The 24,145-nt window shown below is 40.5% G+C and overlaps 1 protein-coding gene across 3 annotated transcripts in view; it reads left to right on the top strand.

Moving 5' to 3' along the window:
- ASAP1 (ArfGAP with SH3 domain, ankyrin repeat and PH domain 1) overlaps positions 1–24,145 on the top strand; it is a 403,335-nt gene that overhangs the window by 40,408 nt on the left and 338,782 nt on the right. For all 3 annotated transcript variants that reach the window (XM_066578799.1, XM_066578798.1, XM_066578796.1), the window contains exon 2: positions 18,817–18,903. In XM_066578799.1, the coding sequence (XP_066434896.1) occupies positions 18,845–18,903 (59 nt within the window). In that variant the 5' untranslated portion in view covers positions 18,817–18,844. The remainder of the gene's footprint in view (positions 1–18,816; positions 18,904–24,145) is intronic.

The raw sequence follows: 24,145 nt of genomic DNA, 5'->3' as shown, positions 1-24,145 counted from the left end.
ATATAACAACTATAATACTGCCCCCTATGTACAAGAATATAACTACTATAATACTGCCCTCTATGTACAAGAATATAACTACTATAATACTGCCCCTATGTACAAGAATATAACTACTCTAATACTGTCCCCTATGTACAAGAATATAACTACTATAATACTGTCCCCTATGTACAAGAATATAACTACTATAATACTGCTCCCTATGTACAAGAGCATAACTACTATAATACTGCCTCTATGTACAAGAATATAACTGCTATAATACTGCTCCCTATGTACAAGAGCATAACTACTATAATACTGCCTCTATGTACAAGAATATAACTACAATAATACTGCTCCCTATGTACAAGAGCATAACTACCATAATACTGCCTTTATGTACAAGAATATTACTACTATAATACTGCCCACTATGTACAAGAATATAACTACTATAATACTGCCTCTATGTACAAGAATATAACTACTATAATACTGCCCCCTATGTACAAGAGCATAACTACTATAATACTGCCCCCTATGTACAAGAATATAACTATTATAATACTGCCCCCTATGCACAAGAATATAACTACTATAATACTGCCCCCTATGCACAAGAATATAACTATTATAATACTGCCCCCTATGCACAAGAATATAACTACTATAATACTGCCCCCTATGCACAAGAATATAACTACTATAATACTGCTCCTATGTACAAGAATATAACTACTATAATACTGCCCCCTATGTACTAGAATATAACTACTATAATACTACCCCTATGTACAAGAATATAACTACTATAATACTGCCCCCTATGTACAAGAATATAACTACTATAATACTGCCCCTATGTACAAGAATGTAACTACTATAATACTGCCCCTATGTACAAGAATATAACTACTATAATACTGCCCCCTATGTACAAGTGTATAACTACTATAATACTGCCCCTATATGCAAGAATATAACTACTATAATACTGCCTTCTATGTACAAGAATATAACTACTATAATACTGCCCCCTATGTACAAGAATATAGCTACTATAATACTACCTCCTATGTAAAAGAATATAACTATTATAATACTGCCCTCCTATGTACAAGAATGTAACTACTATAATACTGCCCCCTACGTACAAGAATATAACTACTATAATACTGTTCCTATGTACAAGAATATAACTACTATAATACTGCCCATAATGTATAAGAATATAACTACTATAATAGTGCCCCCTATGTACAAGAGTATAACTACTATAATACTGCCCCCCTATGTACAAGAATATATCTACTATAATACTCTCCCCTATGTACAAGAATATAACTACTATAATACTGCCTCCTATGTACAAAAATATAACTACTATAATACTGCCTCCTATGTACAAGAATATAACTACTATAAATCTGCCCCCTGTGTACAAGAATATAACTACTATAATACCGTCCCTTATGTGCAAGAATATAACTACTATAATACTGCCTCCTATGTACAAGAATATAACTACTATAATACTGCTCCTATGTACTAGAATATAACTACTATAATACTGCCTCCTATGTACAAGAATATAACTACTATAATACTGCCCCCTATGTGCAAGAATATAACTACTCTAATACTGTCCCCTATGTACAAGAATATAACTACTATAATACTGCTCCCTATGTACAAGAGCATAACTACTATAATACTGCCTCTATGTACAAGAATATAACTACTATAATACTGCCCACTATGTACAAGAATATAACTACTATAATACTGCCTCTATGTACAAGAATATAACTACTATAATACTGCCCCCTACGTGCAAGAATATAACTACTATAATACTGCCTCCCTATGTACAAGAATATAACTACTATAATACTGCTCCCATATATAAGAACATAACTACGATAATACTGCTCCCTATGTACAAGAATATAACTACTATAATACTGCTTCCAATGTACAAGAATATAACTACTATATTACTGCCCCCTATGTACAAGTGTATAACTACTATAATACTGCCCCTATATACAGGAATATAACTACCATAATACTGCCTCCTATGTACAAGAATATAACTACTAGAATACTGCCCCATGTATAGAAGAATAAAACTACTATAATACTGCCTCCTATGTACAAGAATATAACTGCTATAATACTGCTTCCTATGTACAAGAATATAACTACTATAATACAGCCTGCTATGTACAAAAATATAACTACTATAATGCTGCCCCCTATGTACAAGAATATAACTACTATAATACTGCCCCCTATGTACAAGAATATAACTACTATACTATTGCCCCTATGCACAACAATATAGCTACTATAATACTGCCCGCTACGTACAACAATATAGCTGCTATAATACTGCCCCCTATGTACAAGAATATAACTACTATAATACTGCCCCTAAGTACAAGAATATAACTAGTATAATACTGTCTTCTATGTACAGGAATATAACTACTATAATTCTGCCCCCTATGTACAAGAATATATCTCCTATAATACTGCACCTATGTACAAGAATATAACTACTCTAATACTGCACCTATGTACAAGAATATGACTAATATAATACTGCTCCCTATGTTCAAGAATATAACTACTATTATACTGCCCCCTATGTACAAGAATAACTACTATAATACTGCTCCTATATACAAGATTATAACTACGATAATACTGCCCCCTATGTACAAGAATATAACTGCTATAATACCGCCCCCTATGTACAATAATCTAACTACTATAATTCTGTCCCCTATGTACAAGAATATAACTACTATAATACTGACCCCTATGTACAAGAATATAATTACTATAATACTGCCCCCTATGTACAAGAATATAATTGCTATAATACTGTCCCCTATGTACAAGAATATAACTACTATAATACTGCTCCCTATGTACAAGAATATAACTACTATAATACTGCCTCCTATGTACAAGAATATAACTACTATAATACCGCCCCCTATGTACAAGAATATAACTACTATAATACTGCCTCCTATGTACAAGAATATAACTACTATAATACTGCCCCCTGTGTACAAGAATATAACTACTATAATACCGCCCCTTATGTGCAAGAATATAGCTACTATAATACTGTCCTCTATGTACAAGAATATAACTACTATAATACTGCCTCCTATGTACAAGAATATAACTACTATAATACTGCCCCCTATGTGCAAGAATATAACTACTCTAATACTGTCCCCTATGTACTAGAATATAACTACTATAATACTGCTCCCTGTGTACAAGAGCATAACTACTATAATACTGCCTCTATGTACAAGAATATAACTACTATAATACTGCCCACTATGTACAAGAATATAACTACTATAATACTGCCTCCTATGTACAAGAATATAACTACTATAATACTGCCCCCTATGTACAAGAGCATAACTACTATAATACTGCCCCCTATGTACAAGAATATAACTATTATAATACTGCCCCCTATGCACAAGAATATAACTACTATAATACTGCCCCCTATGCACAAGAATATAACTATTATAATACTGCCCCCTATGCACAAGAATATAACTACTATAATACTGCCCCCTATGCACAAGAATATAACTACTATAATACTGCTCCTATGTACAAGAATATAACTACTATAATACTGCCCCCTATGTACTAGAATATAACTACTATAATACTGCCCCTATGTACAAGAATATAACGACTATAATACTGCCCCCTATGTACAAGAATATAATCACTATAATACTGCCCCCTATGTACAAGAATATAATCACTATAATACTGCCCCCTATGTACAAGAATATAATCACTATAATACTGCTCCCTACGTACAAGTATATAACTACTATAATGCTGCTCCCTATGTACAAGAATATAACTACTATAATACTGCCCCCTATGTACAAGAATATAATCACTATAATACTGCTCCCTACGTACAAGAATATAACTACTATAATGCTGCTCCCTATGTACAAGAATATAATCACTATAATACTGCCCCCTATGTACAAGAATATAATCACTATAATACTGCTCCCTACGTACAAGAATATAACTACTATAATGCTGCTCCCTATGTACAAGAATATAACTACTATAATACTGCCTCCTATGTACAAGAATATAACTGCTATAATACTGCCCCCCATGTACAAGAATATAACTACTATAATACTGTCCCCTTTGTACCAGAGTATAACTACTATATTACTGCCTTCTATGTACAAGAATATAACTACTATAATACTGCATCCTATGTACAAGAATATAACTACTATAATACTGTCCCCTATGTACAAGAATATAACTACTATAATACTGCCCGCTATGTACAAGAATATAGCTACTATAATACTACCTCCTATGTAAAAGAATATAACTATTATAATACTGCCCTCCTATGTACAAGAATGTAACTACTATAATACTGCCCCCTACGTACAACAATATAACTACTATAATACTGTTCCTATGTACAAGAATATAACTACTATAATACTGCCCATAATGTACAAGAATATAACTACTATAATAGTGCCCCCTATGTACAAGAATATAACTACTATAATACTGCCCCCCTATGTACAAGAATATATCTACTATAATACTCTCCCCTATGTACAAGAATATAACTACTATAATACTGTCTCCTATGTACAAGAATATAACTACTATAATACCGCCCCCTATGTACAAGAATATAACTACTATAATACTGCCTCCTATGTACAAGAATATAACTACTATAATACTGCCCCCTGTGTACAAGAATATAACTACTATAATACCGCCCCTTATGTGCAAGAATATAGCTACTATAATACTGTCCTCTATGTACAAGAATATAACTACTATAATACTGCCTCCTATGTACAAGAATATAACTACTATAATACTGCCCCCTATGTGCAAGAATATAACTACTCTAATACTGTCCCCTATGTACAAGAATATAACTACTATAATACTGCTCCCTGTGTACAAGAGCATAACTACTATAATACTGCCTCTATGTACAAGAATATAACTACTATAATACTGCCCACTATGTACAAGAATATAACTACTATAATACTGCCTCCTATGTACAAGAATATAACTACTATAATACTGCCCCCTATGTACAAGAGCATAACTACTATAATACTGCCCCCTATGTACAAGAATATAACTATTATAATACTGCCCCCTATGCACAAGAATATAACTACTATAATACTGCCCCCTATGCACAAGAATATAACTATTATAATACTGCCCCCTATGCACAAGAATATAACTACTATAATACTGCCCCCTATGCACAAGAATATAACTACTATAATACTGCTCCTATGTACAAGAATATAACTACTATAATACTGCCCCCTATGTACTAGAATATAACTACTATAATACTGCCCCTATGTACAAGAATATAACGACTATAATACTGCCCCCTATGTACAAGAATATAACTACTATAATACTGCCCCCTATGTACAAGAATATAACTACTATAATACTGCCCCTATGTACAAGAATATAACTACTATAATACTGCCCCCTATGTACAAGAATATAACTACTATTATACTGCCCCCTATGTACAAGAATATAACTACTATAATACTGCCCCCTATGTACAAGAATATAACTACTATAATACTGCCCTCTATGTACAAGAATATAACTACTATAATACTGCCCCTATGTACAAGAATATAACTACTCTAATACTGTCCCCTATGTACAAGAATATAACTACTATAATACTGCTCCCTATGTACAAGAGCATAACTACTATAATACTGCCTCTATGTACAAGAATATAACTACTATAATACTGCTCCCTATGTACAAGAGCATATCTACTATAATACTGCCTCTATGTACAAGAATATAACTACTATAATACTGCCCACTATGTACAAGAATATAACTACTATAATACTGCCTCTATGTACAAGAATATAACTACTATAATCCTGCCCCCTATGTACAAGAGCATAACTACTATAATACTGCCCCCTATGCACAAGAATATAACTACTATAATACTGCCCCCTATGCACAAGAATATAACTATTATAATACTGCCCCCTATGCACAAGAATATAACTACTATAATACTGCCCCTATGCACAAGAATATAACTACTATAATACTGCTCCTATGTACAAGAATATAACTACTATAATACTGCCCCCTATGTACTAGAATATAACTACTATAATACTGCCCCTATGTACAAGAATATAACTACTATTATACTGCCCCCTATGTACAAGAATATAACTACTATAATACTGCCCCTATGTACAAGAATATAACTACTATAATACTGCCCCCTATGTACAAGAATATAACTACTATAATACTGCCCCCTATGTACAAGAATATAACTACTATAATACTGCCCCCTATGTACAAGAATATAACTACTATAGTACTGCCCCCTATGTACAAGAATATAACTACTATAATACTGCCCTCTATGTACAAGAATATAACTACTATAATACTGCCCCTATGTACAAGAATATAACTACTATAATACTGCCCCCTATGTACAACAATATAACTACTATTATACTGCCCCTATGTACAAGAATATAACTACTATAATACTGCCCCCTATGTACAAGTATATAACTACTATAATACTGCCCCCTATGTACAAGAATATAACTACTATAATACTGCCCCTATGTACAAGAATATAACTACTATAATACTGCCCCCTATGTACAAGAATATAACTACTATTATACTGCCCCCTATGTACAAGAATATAACTACTATAATACTGCCCCCTATGTACAAGAATATAACTACTATAATACTGCCCCCTATGTACAAGAATATAACTACTATAATACTGCCCTCTATGTACAAGAATATAACTACTATAATACTGCCCCTATGTACAAGAATATAACTACTCTAATACTGTCCCCTATGTACAAGAATATAACTACTATAATACTGCTCCCTATGTACAAGAGCATAACTACTATAATACTACCTCTATGTACAAGAATATAACTACTATAATACTGCTCCCTATGTACAAGAGCATAACTACTATAATACTGCCTCTATGTACAAGAATATAACTACTATAATACTGCCCACTATGTACAAGAATATAACTACTATAATACTGCCTCTATGTACAAGAATATAACTACTATAATCCTGCCCCCTATGTACAAGAGCATAACTACTATAATACTGCCCCCTATGCACAAGAATATAACTACTATAATACTGCCCCCTATGCACAAGAATATAACTATTATAATACTGCCCCCTATGCACAAGAATATAACTACTATAATACTGCCCCCTATGCACAAGAATATAACTACTATAATACTGCTCCTATGTACAAGAATATAACTACTATAATACTGCCCCGTATGTACTAGAATATAACTACTATAATACTGCCCCTATGTACAAGAATATAACTACTATTATACTGCCCCCTATGTACAAGAATATAACTACTATAATACTGCCCCTATGTACAAGAATATAACTACTATAATACTGCCCCCTATGTACAAGAATATAACTACTATAATACTGCCCCCTATGTACAAGAATATAACTACTATAATACTGCCCCCTATGTACAAGAATATAACTACTATAGTACTGCCCCCTATGTACAAGAATATAACTACTATAATACTGCCCTCTATGTACAAGAATATAACTACTATAATACTGCCCCTATGTACAAGAATATAACTACTATAATACTGCCCCCTATGTACAAGAATATAACTACTATAATACTGCCCCCTATGTACAAGAATATAACTACTATAATACTGCCCCCTATGTACAAGAATATAGCTACTATAATACTGCTCCTATGTACAAGAATATAACTACTATAATACTGCCCACTATGTACAAGAATATAACTACTATAATACTGCCCACGATGTACAAGAATATAACTAATATAATACTACCCCCTATGTACAAGAATATAACTACTATAATACAGCCTCCTATGTACAAGAATATAACTACTATAATACTGTCCCCTATGTACAAGAATATAACTACTATAATACTGCCACCTATGTACAAGAATATAACTACTATAATACTGCCTCCCATGTACAAGAATATAACTACTATAATACTGCCCCCTATGTACAAGAATATAACTACTATAATACTGCCTCCTATGTACAAGAATATAACTACTATAATACTGCCTCCTATGTACAAGAATATAACTACTATAATACTGCCTCCTATGTACAAGAATATAACTACTATAATACTGCCTCCTATGTACAAGAATATAACTACTATAATACTGACTCATATGTACAAGAATATAACTACTATAATACTGCCCCCTATGCACAAGAATATAACTACTATAATACTGCCCCCTATGTACAAGAATATAACTACTATAATACTGCTCCCTATGTACAAGAATATAACTGCTATAATACTGCTCCCATGTACAAGAATATAACTACTATAATACTGCCCCCTATGCACAAGAATATAACTACTATAATACTGCTTCTATGTACAAGAATATAAATAATTGTCCTTAGCGAGTATGCTCGCTCATCTCTAATGGACACTCTTGTTCTTTTGTGCCAATGGTAATATTTGATGATGGTAATAATTATATACGTGGTCTCTTGGTTGATGCCAGTTACATTTGATGGTACTCCGTAGATAATATCTGGGTATTTTAGAGACTGCAGCCTGGGTAATCTTAGCTTGCTGGATATTTTCTCCCATATTTGTTTCCCTCCCCAGCACTCAGATATAAAGTGTGCCATTGTCTCCTCCTGCAGACAACCCAAAGGACACTTCCTATCTGATACGCTCAAGCATTTTAGGTTCCCTCTGACATAGAGCTTCCCGTGAAATGACAGCCAAGCAATATCAAAAAACTTAGCAGGGAGTCTCACTCCATTGAGGAATCTCAAACTCCTCTGCATGGTTGCAGTCGTACAGTCTTTTAGTATTGGATGCAAGCAATAAAAGGTCTTACATACACTGAAGTATAAGTCCTTCCTGGTCTTACTCGTTATAAAGGACTTGGCTATACCCCATTTTTTCAGACACCTAAGTCCATAACCTAGATACTGGGGTAGGTAGTCACAAGTCCATCTCCCCCTCTTGAGACTGCCGCCTCGCATCCAAGATTCTGCAAAAGGCAATATCCAATCCCTGATACTGTTTACCCACGAGGAACCTCGTTTGAGTCCAGGTTTCCAAAATTTACTTTTAAAAACATGGAGTCAAAGAACACCCTTGGATTTAACATATCCAGCCCCCCCTCTCTCCGCCGTAGGTAGGTTATCCCTCTTTTTATTGGATTCAACCTGTTCCCCCAAAGGAGCTGAAAAAACAGGCTAAAGACTCTAGCCAAGAAGGATTCTGGCAAGGGAAAAACAACCGAAATGTACAAGAAGACAGGCACCAGGTAAGTCTTCAACATTTTAACCCTTTCTCTATAGGTCAGCTTCCAGTTTTTCCATCGCTGAACCTTTGCATTTCCAGTTTCCAACTTCTCCTCCCAATTTAGTTTGGCACTATCCTCCCTCCCAAACTTAACCCCTAAGATTTTAATATAGGTGGAGGCTTTCACAAACTGTGGCAGATCAAAGTCAGGATCAACATTCAATGTCCAAAGAGCTTGACTCTTTTCAAGGTTGACCAGAGACCCTGAGGCCTCTGAGAAACTTCTGATTGCAACTGATAACATCTGTATCTCTTGAGGCCCAGATATCACCACTGTTACATCATCCGCATAGGCAACAACTCTCAGAGGCAAGCAGCGGGGGACCGGTACCCCCCGAAAATCACACCTCTGAAGTGACCTCAGGAACAGGTCGATGGCAAAAACATACAGCAGTGGACTCAAGGGACAACCCTGCCTCACCCCCGCCTCAACTCCAAAAGTGTCACCCTGCCAACTGTTGATCAGAGGAAAGCTCTCCGCCTCACGATATAAAGTTTTCAGCCAATCAACAAATTGTCCAGGAATACCATACTTTGACAAAGTGGCCCATAGGTACTCATGATCTACTCTGTCGAAGGCTTTAGCCTGGTCAAGACTCACAATGTATCTCCCACACCCAAGAGCTTTACATCTCTCAAACATTTCCCTTATGGAGATAACTGCTCCAGAGATGTTCCGCCCTTTTACTGTGCCGAACTGAAAGCCTTCCAACAGTGCCAGGGACAAACAGACTAATCTACAAAACATAATCTTTGCCAGAATCTTCCTGTCAACATTCAAGAGGGCAATCGGCCTCCAGTTCTTGATGTCACTAGGCTCCTTACCTTTAGACAGCAGAATCAACGAGGAGACTCTCATGGATGGAGGCAACAGGTGATTTTCTAGACAAGTTTTGTACACATCCACAAGGATTGGAGCCAGGAGGTCTCTAAACTTCTTGTAAAATTCTGCTGTTATACCATCAGGACCTGGTGCCTTCTTTAGATGTAACTTATCAATAGCCTCCTTAAACTCCTCCACCGTTAATTCTGCCGTCAAAGGAGAAAAGTCCAGATCATCAGTATCAGGGACTGGAGTTGCCTCCAAGAATTGAGTCATCTTCTCTTTATCCAAAACCTTCCTCTAAAACAAGTCAGCATAGTAAAATCTCACCACACCCAGGATTCCCTCCCGAGATTTCTGCAAAATGCCCTGGGAGTCAGTGAAACCTGCAACCAACTTGTTTGCCACTCGCTCCCGGCAGTTCTCAAAGGGATCAGGTGCCCCTAAGGACCCATAATCCCGTTCAAGAACCAAGGATGTATACCGTTTGTACTGATACTGCCTTATCTCAGATTTCAGTTGGTTGATCTTTCATTGGTCATCCCCACCTGCCGAATAAAGTGACTCTAATTCTTTACGCAGCTTGAGATACTGGCTATACTTACTCTTCCCTTTCTTTACCGACAGTCTCCGTAATAAGGATCTGATCTCCTCCTTGACGTCCTCCCACCAGTCAGCCATGTTGTCATAAAAGTCCACTCTCTCTAGTTGGTTCTGAATAAGAGAGTGAACCATATTCTGAACATGAACATCATCCAAGAGACTAGAATTAATTTTCCATAATCCTCGACCAACATCAGGAGGCTCAGTGACTCCTAAGCAGAAACACAAGGCCCTATGGTCTGAATAAGGGACAGTTTTCTCACCTATTCCGCTAACTGTTTCAGTAAGATTCACTCAGGCAAAATCTATCCTACTTCTTCTGTCAGCACAGGAATATGTGAACTGTGGCCTCCGACCACCCTGTGTGAACACATCACTCAAGCCGGCCTGCAAAACTATTCTGTTTAAGACCTTGCAGTCTCTAGTCACTGTTCGCCCTGAGGATCTGTCAGCTGATGTCCTGGCAACATTAAAATCCCCAGCCATTATCACGGGTACCGAGGTAAAGAGATACTGCTTCACTTCTTCAAACAACTGAATTCTGTCTGTCACTGTCTGTGCGCCATAGATATTAATGAGCCGGAGCCTTCTACCATGGATGGTGACTTCCAGAACCAAGCATCTTCCCATAGTCACCTCCGTTAACCTATGGACAGTCACATTATTAGTGTTGAATAGTATCGCTACTCCAGCATAAGGCTCCACAGCCAGTGACCAGAAAGAAGGACCAGACCGCCATTCTCTCTCAGCCTCACGTATGAGCCCTAATGTGGTCAGATGTGTCTCCTGCAAGAAGTAGACATCTGCATCTAGATATCTGAGATGGTCATATACAGCATGTCTTGTCCTCCTCATTTTAATGCTATTCACATTGCTTGATGTAATTTTTAATGTGAAGCCCGCCATCATAATGCAACACCAAAAGAGCAGAAAAATAGACGCCATCATCACATGTCTGTATCTGAGCCATCCTGTGCACCGCCGGTCTCCATATCAGGCTCTATATTACAGTTTCCTTTTTGGTGGAGGATGGTCCTCCGTGTCCCCATCACACTCTTTGTCTATTCTTTTAAGCTCTTGCTCATAATCACCATCTGATTCTGACAGAACGTCATATCTATTACATAACACCATAACACCGGTGTCATTACTGCCCCTTTTCTTGGCCTTTTGGTCACTGCTATAGTCTCTCTCCGGCTTACGGGAGGACTTGTTTTTTTCCCCTCTTGCTCTGTGTATTTTGACGTTCTTTAGATGCAGATGGTGATATAGAAGTCGCCTCTGGCTGCTGCTGGCCCTGATGGACAACCTCTACATCCTCCTGAACCCTCACTGAGGGCTGCGGTTCTGTTGCTGCATTACCCGACCCCTGCTGGACCTCTTGCCTTGTAAGTATTGCCCCTGACATCAGAGCCTCCTCCTCTTCTTCAGCATCTGCCCCCACCACAAGCTCCTCCTCAGGAAGCTCCTTGCAGATGTTGTGCCAGGCGTCCGGGCAGTCTCTATGAGAATGGCCGACATTTCCACACAGATTGCATTGGACATTGTGGCAGTCTGCACTTACATGGCCGATCTCACCGCATAGATTACACTTTACCACCGTGCAGATACTCGCCACATGACCCACCTTGCCACATTTAAAACACTTTCAGGGCTGGCCAGGATAAAAGCAGACACCCCTCTCCCTGCCAATAAAGAAGGAGTTGGGCAAATGCAGTGTAATGTTGTTATGTTGGCGCAGTTTGACGAGAACCTTCCACCCACCAGTCCAGATACCATCAGAGTCCCTGTTCTTGGTCAGGTCAGACACCAGGTCACAGTGCCTCAGGAGCCACATCACAATGTCCTGGGGGGGAACAGACTCATTCCAGAAGATGACATTAACAGTAACTGTATCTGGCTTGGAAATTGGAATAAATATGAATTTATTCCACCTGTCTGTGTCCCTGAACTTGGGGAAGTGGGCCCAGAACCTATCCAGGTTGGACATGAGCTTAAAGCTTATATCATATCCCTGCCGGTCTGGTAGATTAATCACTGCCAAGATGTCTGCTGGCACAAACCCCATCTGGTGGCACAGGAGTTCCCGGATCACAAACCTCCTATCTGGAAGGTCTTCTTTAGCGCCTCTGTGCTTGAACCTCACCACATTCCTCCTCTTAAATGCCTGACCAGTATAATTAGCACTAGAGGTGAAAGATGGCGCACCGCGGCTCCAGGCGTTCCTGGGAGGGTCCCGCCGGGTTTCACTGCCCGGGTTTACAGGGTGAGTGCCTGCTGATGAGGGAACCGTCACACCTTGTGTAGGTAGAGGGGGGGAATTCTGGACATTATTCTGCACATTATCCTCAGACCAGTCCACCTGTATGTCATCTCGTGACTGTTCTATGTCCCACACAGACTGGGAGCTCCCAGCAGGTACATCAGGATGACTATCCCCAGTTGGTGCCCCTGCAGTAGAGCTCTGCTGTGTTACCTTATTGTCCAGCTGCTCAGCCGTGCTCTCTGGGACTTGTGGTAATTCTGCTGACTCCTGAGGCCCATGCTCCTGCTCAGGGATAGCTGCAGACATATTGCCCTGCTGCTCGGCCATGCTTTCTGGGACTTGTGGTACCTCTGCTGACTCCAGAGGCCCATGCCCCTCTCAGAGGTAGCTGCAGACTCTTGAGGCTGTTCCTGTATTTTAGCAGGCTTGCATATCTCTCCTCCTTGGAATGAGAAGCTTGCTGGGTTTAGTATGGGCCTTATCACCTGCTGGTGGTCAGTTGTGGAGGTAAGTGATTGATACGGAGGTTCAGAGGACCTGGATGGTGGTTCACAAATGCGCCTTTGCGCCATAAATCGTTCTTGGTTCCTGTATGTTTCCGCCAGCGGTCCCATTCTCTGCAGGATACAGTCTATCTCTGTGACCACGGTGGCGAGGTCCAAGCTGAGTGCATGAAGGTTCTGCACATAGCGGGCCTCATCGTCTGGATTTACAGTCTTCATCTTGTAGATACAGTCCATCTCTGTGACCACGGTGGCGAGGTCCAGGCCGAGTGCATGAAGGTTCTGCACATAGCGGGCCTCATCGTCTGGATTCACAGTCTTCATCTTGTAGATGCAGTCCATCTCTGTGACCACGGTGGCGAGGTCCAGGCCGAGTGCATGAAGGTTCTGCACATAGCGCGCCTCATCGTCTGGATTCACAGTCTTCATCTTGTAGATACAGTCCATCTCTGTGACCACGGTGGCGAGGTCCAGGCCGAGTGCATGAAGGTTCTGCACATAGCGGGCCTCATCGTCTGGATTCACAGTCTTCATCTTGTAGATACAGTCCATCTCTGTGACCACGGTGGCGAGGTCCAGGCCAAGTGCATGAAGGTTCTGCACATAGCGGGCCTCATCGTCTGGATTCACAGTCTTCATCTTGTAGATACAATCTATCTCCAGCTGCAGTAACTGCTTTTGTTTCAGTAACTTCTCCATCTTCTTCACCAGATCTGGGATCTCCTCTGCCAGCAGCAGCTCAGGTGCCGTCTCTCTTGCTTGCTGTCTTGGCTGAGGGGGCTTCTCAGGCTGTTTGCTGTCAGCAGACCCCGTCTGTTTTCCCATTGCTGTTTTCATGGATCCTCCACCGGCTGCAGTCTGACTGTCAGGTGCTGCACTTGCATTGTACCCTCCAACCATTTTGGGAATAATGGGGGGTTTTATTGCAGACTTTGTTTGCATCACATCCACAGACTTCCCAGCACTTTTACTGCTCCCGCTGCCATACTGCGATCTTGTGCGGCCTGGGCACGCCATGCTAGTGACCACTTCATCCTGCTGCGGGTTTTCCTGTAACGTTTGGCTCTCAATTGATGTTATACGCTGTCTGTGTGCTGGTGGAGTCAGCTGCACACCTGCTGCATGCGCTGCACTCTGCCTTCCTGCTGGGGCACATGCTGCATGCACTGCACTCTGTCTTCCCGCTGGGGCACCTGCTGCACGCGCTGCACTCTTCCTTCCCTCCGAGGCACCTGCTGCATGCGCTACACTCTTCCTTCCCGCTGGGGCACCTGCTGCATGCGCTGCACTCTTCCTTCCCTCCGGGGCACCTGCTGCATGCGCTGCACTCTTCCTTCCCGCTGGGGCACCTGCTGTATGTGCTGCACTCTCCATCTTCCTTCTTTGTACTTGTAGTACATCCATTCTCCCCTTCTATGTGCTCAAACACCTTCATTGGGCTTGTATTCAGACTTGAAAGGACTTTGGTAGTGTCTCGCAGCACAGGCCTAGAAGCCTGGACCTTGCTTGGGGAGCTTCCACGCCCAGGGTGGCTCCTACGTGGGCCAGCTCCAGACATCAGGAGAACCACCAACACACAACCTCTCAGCTAGGAAGCAGTATTATAGTAGTTATATTCTTGTACATAGGGGGCAGTATTATAGTAGCTATATTCTTGTACATAGGAGCAGTATTATAGTAGTTATATTCTTGTACATAGGAGGCAGTATTATAGTAGTTATATTCTTGTACATAGGGGGCAGTATTATAGTAGTTATATTCTTGTACATAGGGGGCAGTATTATAGTAGTTATATTCTTGTACATAGGGGCAGTATTATAGTAGTTATATTCTTGTACATAGGGGGCAGTATTATAGTAGTTATATTCTTGTACATAGGAGGCAGTATTATAGTAGTTATATTCTTGTACACAGGGGGCAGTATTATAGTAGTTATATTCTTGTACATAGGGGGCAGTATTATAGTAGTTATATTCTTGTACATAGGCGGCAGTATTATAGTAGTTATATTCTTGTACATAGGGGGCAGTATTATAGTAGTTATATTCTTGTACATAGGGGGCAGTATTACAGTAGTTCTACTCTTGTACATATCAGCAGTATTATAGTAGTTATATTCTTGTACATAGGGGGCAGTATTATAGTAGTTATATTCTTGTACATAGGGGGCAGTATTATAGTAGTTATATTCTTGTACAGAGGGGGCAGTATTATAGTAGTTATATTCTTGTACATAGGAGGCAGTATTATAGTAGGTATATTCTTGTACATAGGAGCGGTATTATAGTAGTTCTATTCTTGTACATAGGGGGCAGTATTATAGTAGTTATATTCTTGTACATAGGGGGCAGTATTATAGTAGTTATATTCTTGTACATAGGAGGCAGTATTATAGTAGGTATATTCTTGTACATAGGAGCAGTATTATAGTAGTTCTATTCTTGTACATAGGGGGCAGTATTATAGTAGTTATATTCTTGTACATAGGAGGCAGTATTATAGTAGTTATATTCTTGTACATAGGGGGCAGTATTATAGTAGTTATATTCTTGTACATAGGAGGCAGTATTATAGTAGTTATATTCTTGTACATAGGAGGCAGTATTATAGTAGTTATATTCTTGTACATAGGGGCAGTATTATAGTAGTTATATTCTTGTACATAGGAGGCAGTATTATAGTAGGTATATTCTTGTACATAGGAGCGGTATTATAGTAGTTCTATTCTTGTACATAGGGGGCAGTATTATAGTAGTTATATTCTTGTACATAGGAGGCAGTATTATAGTAGATATATTCTTGTACATAGGGGGAAGTATTATAGTAGTTATATTCTTGTACATAGGAGCAATATTATAGTAGCTATATTCTTGTACATAGAGGGCAGTATTATAGTAGTTATATTCTTGTACATAAGGGGCAGTATTATAGTAGTTATATTCTTGTACATAGGAGCAGTATTATAGTAGATATATTCTTGTACATAGGGGGCAGTATTATGGTAGTTATATTCTTGTACATAGTAGCAGTATTATGGTAGTTATATTCTTGTACATAGGGAGCAATATAATAGTAGTTATATTCTTGTACATAGAGGGCAGTATTAGAGTAGTTATATTCTTGTACATAGGAGCAGTATTACAGTAGTTATATTCTTGTACATAGAGGGCAGTATTATAGTAGTTATATTCTTGTACATAGAGGGCAGTATTATAGTAGTTATATTCTTGTACATAGGAGCAGTATTATAGTAGTTATATTCTTGTACATAGGAGGCAGTATTATAGTAGTTATATTCTTGTACATTGGGAGCAGTATTATAGTACTTATATTCTTGTACAGAGGGGGCGGTATTATAGTAGTTATATTCTTGTAGATAGGGGGAAGTATTATAGTAGTTATATTCTTGTACATAGAGGGCAGTATTATAGTAGTTATATTCTTGTACATAGAGGGCAGTATTATAGTAGTTATATTCTTGTACATAGGGGGCAGTATTATAGTAGATATATTCTTGTACATAGGAGGCAGTATTATAGTAGTTATATTCTTGTACATAGGGAGCAGTATTATAGTAGTTATATTCTTGGACATAGGAGCAGTATTATAGTAGTTATATTCTTGTACAAAGGGGGCAGTATTATAGTAGTTATATTCTTGTACATAGGAGCAGTATTATAGTAGTTATATTCTTGTACATAGGGGCAATATTATAGTAGTTATATTCTTGAACATAGGGGGCAGTATTATAGTAGGTATATTATTGTACATAGGGGACAGTAATATAGTAGTTATATTCTTGTACAAAGGAGGCAGTATTATAGTATTTATATTCTTGTACATAGGGGGCAGTATTATAGTAGTTATATTCTTGTACATAGGAGCAGTATTATAGTAGTTATATTATTGTACATAGGGGCAGTATTATAGTAGGTACATTCTTGTACATAGGAGGCAGTATTATAGTAGTTATATTTTTGTACATAGGAGGCAGTATTATAGTAGTTATATTCTTGTACATAGGGGGCAGTATTATAGTAGTTATATCCTTGTACATAGGAGGCAGTATTATAGTAGTTATATTCTTGTACATAGGGGGCAGTATTATAGTAGATATATTCTTGTACATAGGGGGCAGTATTATAGTAGTTATATTCTTGTACATAGGGAGCAGTATTATAGTAGTTATATTCTTGGACATAGGAGCAGTATTATAGTAGGTATATTCTTGTACATAGGAGCGGTATTATAGTAGTTATATTCCTGTACACAGGGGGCAGTATTATAGTAGTTATATTCTTGTACATAGGGGGCAGTATTATAGTAGTTATATTCTTGTACATATTAGGCAGTATTATAGTAGTAATATTCTTGTACATAGGGGGCAGTATTATAGTAGTTATATTCTTGTACATAGGAGCAGTATTATAGTAGTTATATTCTTGTACATAGTGGGCAGTATTATAGTAGTTATATTCTTGTACATAGGGAGCAGTATTATAGTAGTTATATTCTTGTACATAGGGGGCAGTATTATAGTAGTTATATTCTTGTACATAGGAGGCAGTATTATAGTAGTTATATTCTTGTACATAGGAGCAGTATTATAGTAGTTATATTCTTGTACATAGGGGGCAGTATTATAGTAGTTATATTCTTGTACATAGGGGGCAGTATTATAGTAGTTATATTCTTGTACATAGGGGGCAGTATTATAGTAGTTATATTCTTGTACATAGGAGCAGTATTATAGTAGTTATATTCTTGTACATAGGGGGCAGTATTATAGTAGTTATATTCTTGTACATTGGAGGCAGTATTGTAGTACGAAATACAGAACGCTTTCATTCTCCGTATTGTCCATAACCTGATGGTATTGTACAGTAGGGATTGATGACATATGAATATGTTGTAGACAATGACCATCTAATCTTTAGTATGTTACTGGCTTTTGTTTCTTTAACTTGATTCTTTTTAAACTGTCATGAAGCTTTGTTCTTTTTTGCAGCTGTGAACAGTAAGCTACTAGTAAATTGCCATCATTTGGAGCAGTTGTTTCATCCGCTTTTCTGGTGTTTCTATCATAGGTAATTTTCCGGTGCTAACAGCTTAGACATGCGATCGTCAGCCTCCAGGCTCTCAAGTTTTTCATCCAGGGACTCATTATGGACTCGGTAGGTGACCTTGTTTTATTGAGACTTTATAAAACGTGGCCTTGTATGGCAGTGATTAGTCATCTATTGTAGTACTAATACATCCAGCAACTTCCGGAAAGTCTTCAAAATCTTCAAATGCTCACCCAGTAATGCACTTGTGTTCCCCATAATTCTGTACTAAATACCACTTAAAGACAAAGGGACTATAAAACGGTAAAAAAGATTAGTACATCTTTTAAAAAAGAAATACTACCATCTTGCATTGACATAAGTGTTCACATCCTTTGCTATGACACTTGTGATGTAGCACTTCTTTTGCTTATCTCTGAGATCTCTTCTATACTGTGATTGGAGTCACCTGTGAAAAATTAAGCTGACTGGACATAAAACCCCTCCTGTCTACATAAGATCTCACCGCTCATAATGCATCCAAAACCATGAGAAGAAAAAAACTGCCTATAGAGCTCAGAGACAGGGTTGTGTGGAGGCGCAGATCTGGAGAAGGCTATTAAAATATTCCTGCTGCACTGAAAGTTCCCAAGAGCCCAATGGCCCCGATAATACTTACATGGAAGAACAACCAGGACTCTTCCTAGAGCCGCCGACCCACCAAACTAAGGAGAAGAAGGATCTTGTAAGAGAGGTGACCAAGAGCCCAGCGGCCCCTATAATACTTACATGGAAGAACCACCAGGACTCTTCCGAGAGCCGTTGACCCCCAAACTAAGGAGGAGAAGGATCTTGTAAGAGAGGAGATGAAGAGCCCAGCGCCCCCATAATACATGGAAGAACAACCAGGACTCTTCCTACCGTGGTTGACCCCAAAACTAAGGAGGAGAAGGATCTTGTAAGAGAGGTGACCAAGAGCCCAGCAGCCCCCATAATACTTACATGGAGGAACAACCAGGACTCTTCCAAGAGCCGTTCACCTCCAAACTAAGGAGGAGAAGGATCTTGTAAGAGAGGAGATGAAGAGCCCAGCGCCCCCATAATACATGGAAGAACAACCAGGACTCTTCCTTGAGCCGCTGACCCCCAAACTAAGGAGGAGAAGGATCTTGTAGGAGAGAAGACCAAGAGCCCAGCGGCCCCCATAATACTTACATGGAAGAACAACCAGGACTTCTTCTAGAGCCGCTGACCCACCAGACTAAGGGGAGAGGGGGCTTGTAAGAGAGGTAACCAAGAACCCAGTGGCCCCCATAATACCTACATGGAAGAACAACCAGGACTCTTTCTAGAGCCGTTCACCCCGAAACTAAGGAGAAGAAGGATCTTGTAATAGAGGTGACCAAGAGCCCAGCGGCCCCCATAATACTTACATTAAAGAGCAACCAGGACTCTTCCTAGAGCTGCTGACCCACCAAACTAAGGGGTAGAAGGGTCTTGTAAGAGAGGAGACCGAAAACCCAGTGGCCCCAATAATACTTACATGGAAGAACAACCAGGACTCTTCCTAGAGCCGCCGACCCCCCAAACTAAGGGGGAGAAGGGTCTTGTAAGAGAGGTGACCAAGAACCCAGAAACCCCTATAATACTTACATGGAAGAACAACCAGGACTCTTCCTAGAGCCCTTCATCCCCAAACTAAGGAGGAGAAGGATCTTGTAAGAGAGGTGACCAAGAGCCCAATGGCGCCCAAAATACTTACATTAAAGAGCAATCAGGACTCTTCCTGGAGCCACCGACCCACCAAACTAAGGGGTAGAAAGGTCTTGCAAAAGAGGAGACCAAGAGCCCATCGGCCCCCATAATACTTACATGGAAGAACAACCAGGACTCTTCCTAGAGCCGCCAACCCCCCAAACTAAGGAGGAGAAGGATCTTGTAAGAGAGGTGACCAAGAGCCCAGTGACCCCCATAATACTTACATGGAAGAGCAACCAGGACTATTCCTAGAGCTGCTGACCCACCAAACTAAGGGGTAGAAGGGTCTCGATAAGAGAGGGGCCAGAAAGAAGCCTCCTCAGTAAGAGACATGAAAGCCCCCTGGAGTTGTCCAAAAGACCCTAAAGGACCTCAGACTGCGAGAAACAAGATACTCTGTCTGGAGGAAACCAGGCGTCACTCATCACTGGCCTAATACCATCCCTACAGTGAAGCCTGGTGATGGAGCATCATGCTGGGGGAGGAGAGACCGGTCGGGGTGGATGGAAAGCTGAATATTACAGAGATACTGACAACCTGATCCAGAGTGCAAGGCAATGACCCTAAGACCATAGCCAAGACAACACAGAAGGGGGGAGAACTCTGTGAATGTCCTTGAACCCAGTGGGACATCTCTGGAGAGACCGAAAGAAAAACTGGAAAGAGCAGCATCAAGTGGTAAAAAGTCCATGCATCATATAGGATGTCTCTTTGTTACTCTATGTTAACACATATCGACCCAGCTCTGGAGAGACCAGACAGACAGCCCCCATCCAAGCTGACAGGGGGGAGGAAATCCCCAAATCCTGGGGTGCAAACCTTGTGGCATCATCCCCAAGAAGAGTAGAGGCCGGAATCACTGCCAAAGAGACTTCAACTAATGCTGAGTACAGGGTGTGAATACTTATGGCACTGCCATGTAAAAAAAAAAAAAGATTCCTCCGGTTCTGTTGTCGCTTTGCCATTATGGGGTCCTGAGTGCTTTCCACATCCACTGTGTACATCCAGGACCTTGTCAGACTTTGGAGTCTTTGTCTACTGGGTAAACTTTAACTTCATTCACTTGTTTGCTCTGCTGAATCGTTTGCATGTGGCAACATTGGGGTTAAACTGTCATTAACTCCTTGAGTTCTCTGTTGTCACATGGTTATAATGGAATAGGCATGAAACACTAGTAAGACGGGTCAGGAAGGGTAGTGCTTCTGCTTAGGGAGAGGTGAGAGGTGACTTATAAGGCCATGCATGCGCTTCTGGGAAATATATGAATGGGAAGATGGAACGATACCTTGGCAGCGCCACCTATTGGAAGGCAGCGTTCCTGCAAGTCAATATCAATCTTTTTAACAAACCTTATAGGGCTCACACTCACTTGCAATAGCATTTTTGAGAGAGAAAAAATTGCGGTGATATCGCAGGTGCGAACTTGCGTTTTTGTTCTCTGAAGACTCGCCTCGCATGGTCGGAGTTTTTAATGCCTCTCTTGTGCTTTTTTATGGTCTTGCTTTTGGCAAAATTTCCTCCACACTGCTGACAGAAAACATAGCAGCGTCACATCGCATTATCGCGTGCGTTATGCGTTTCACAATGCGATATTAGAGCACTCCATTGACTTACATGGGCAAGAAGACAATAGCACATCGCAAAGAAATAGGACCCTAGCAGGCGAGAAAAAAACGCAACCTCGCAGACGTGAGACCATCGCAAATGAGCGCAGCTACATTAGACTCAATGCATTTCAATGTCGTACAAAAATCTGCAGCCTCGCAACATCGCAAAAACGTTATCGCAAGTGAGTGCGAGCCCTAACGACGACTGGCAATTGTGAGCCAAGCCGAATCCTCACACAGACGGCTGTTTGGGGGGTCTGCCCCTCATCTGTGTGCAGTAGGTGTCTGGCTTGGCTGGTGAGAGGCCTGTAGATCTGCGTCAGGAAGGACATTGTCTCCTTAGGGCTCAGTCACACGGACGTATATACGTGCGTAAAAAAAAAAATCGCAACTACAAAAGAAAGAACATATGGGTGGCAATGGAGGTGGTCACGCACTTTTTTTTCGCATGCAGTGCGAACGTTTTTACGCGCATATAGATGCCCGTGTGACTGGGCCCTTAGGTAGAGCGCGTAGAAGGTGTGAAGAGACTTCTAAGGCCGACCACGCTCCTCTGGGCAATAAGAGCTGTAGCAGTATAATGGCATCACTCAGGTGGCAGGGCTCCTCCAATGACAGGCTTTGCTGCAATGTGGCACCAAGTCAGTGACCCCACCATGGGAGGGGATGGCAAGTGCCCAGGGCTGGGAGGTGCCAACAAGTACTCTGATTTTGGCCACATTATATTATGTAATTGAAAGTCTCGCTCAGTGCACCACCTTCTCTGTGAGGCATTGAGCGGGGAGCGTTTATACGGGACGAGAAGCCCGCGATCCAGCGATAAGAAAACGAGAAGAGAGCGAGTTTCTGCATTTCCACCGCACAATTATCAGACTCGCTTGGTAATGAATTCTGAGAGCTAATCATCGTGTGTAACCGGCCCGTTACTCTGATCCCAGTCATTTATCTCTCGAGATGCCATGGTCATAGTGATCGCAGCATCTAAGAGGTTAGACCGTCTGTCATCATTTCTCCCCCATGAAGGCAATCATGGGGGTGCCAAGAGGACCCTAGCAACCTAACAGAGGTCCCCAGAGCTGCCATGGCTGTATGTCTGTTGGGCCGCCCTCACACAGCTGTTTTTGTACAGTGGTTAGCGCTGCTTTCTAGCGCTGCGCTAAACGCTGTACAAGGCTCCCATTCATTTCAGTGGGGCCGCTCACACAAGGCTGATAACGCTGCGCTCTGACAGCGTTGCGTGTTCCATTTCTGGCCGTTTTCAGCCCTGTGTCGCCCATTGAAATTAATGGACAGCGGTTTTAGTGCTGCCAAAAACGCGGCATAACTTGGTAACGCGCTTTTGGCAATGTTAAACGCGCTAGCTACACTACCTGAGTCAAAAAAATAAAAATCCACCTTGCAGGTGATGTCGCTGTCCCTGGCGGCGCTCTCTGGACTTGTCAGCCGGCAGGGGAAAGTTCACTGGTAACAGAGATTTTAAATCTTTGCCTCCAGCGAGAGATTGCTTTGATTGGCTGAGCACCGCTGAGTGAGAGCCCGCTCAGCCAATCATGGCCAGCGCTGGATGCATCCAATCACAGCCATTTATTGATTAAATGGCTGTGATTGGACGCATCCAGTGCTGGCTCTTATTCGCTCAGCCAGCTGTCACTTAGCTGTGCTTAACCAATCAGAGCAATCAGTTGGCTTCACAAGGTCCCGACAGCAGCGCCGGGGACCGCAGCTTCACCAGCTAGGTGAGTATTGATTTTTTTCTTTTATCAGCAGCTGTGCTGAAAACGCTGGCATAACGCTGGCATAACGCACGCCGGCGCTGCTGAAACCGGGCGGAATGTGCAGTAAACGCAGCATTGAAAAACGCTGTGTTTCTGCAGCCACCTGTGTGAGGAGGCCTTAGGGTGTGATCAGCAGAATAGTGTAAAACCGCAGGATAACAGGAGGAATAAAACACACATAAAAGGATCACCGCAAAGTTAACGCATCACAATAAAAAGTGCAACAACAGC

The sequence above is a fragment of the Eleutherodactylus coqui genome, chromosome 9, assembly GCF_035609145.1.
Source record: "Eleutherodactylus coqui strain aEleCoq1 chromosome 9, aEleCoq1.hap1, whole genome shotgun sequence".
NCBI classification, from domain to species: Eukaryota; Metazoa; Chordata; class Amphibia; order Anura; family Eleutherodactylidae; genus Eleutherodactylus; species Eleutherodactylus coqui.
The sequence above is the reverse complement of the archived record's forward strand: the minus strand, read 5'-3'. Positions and strand labels throughout refer to the sequence as shown.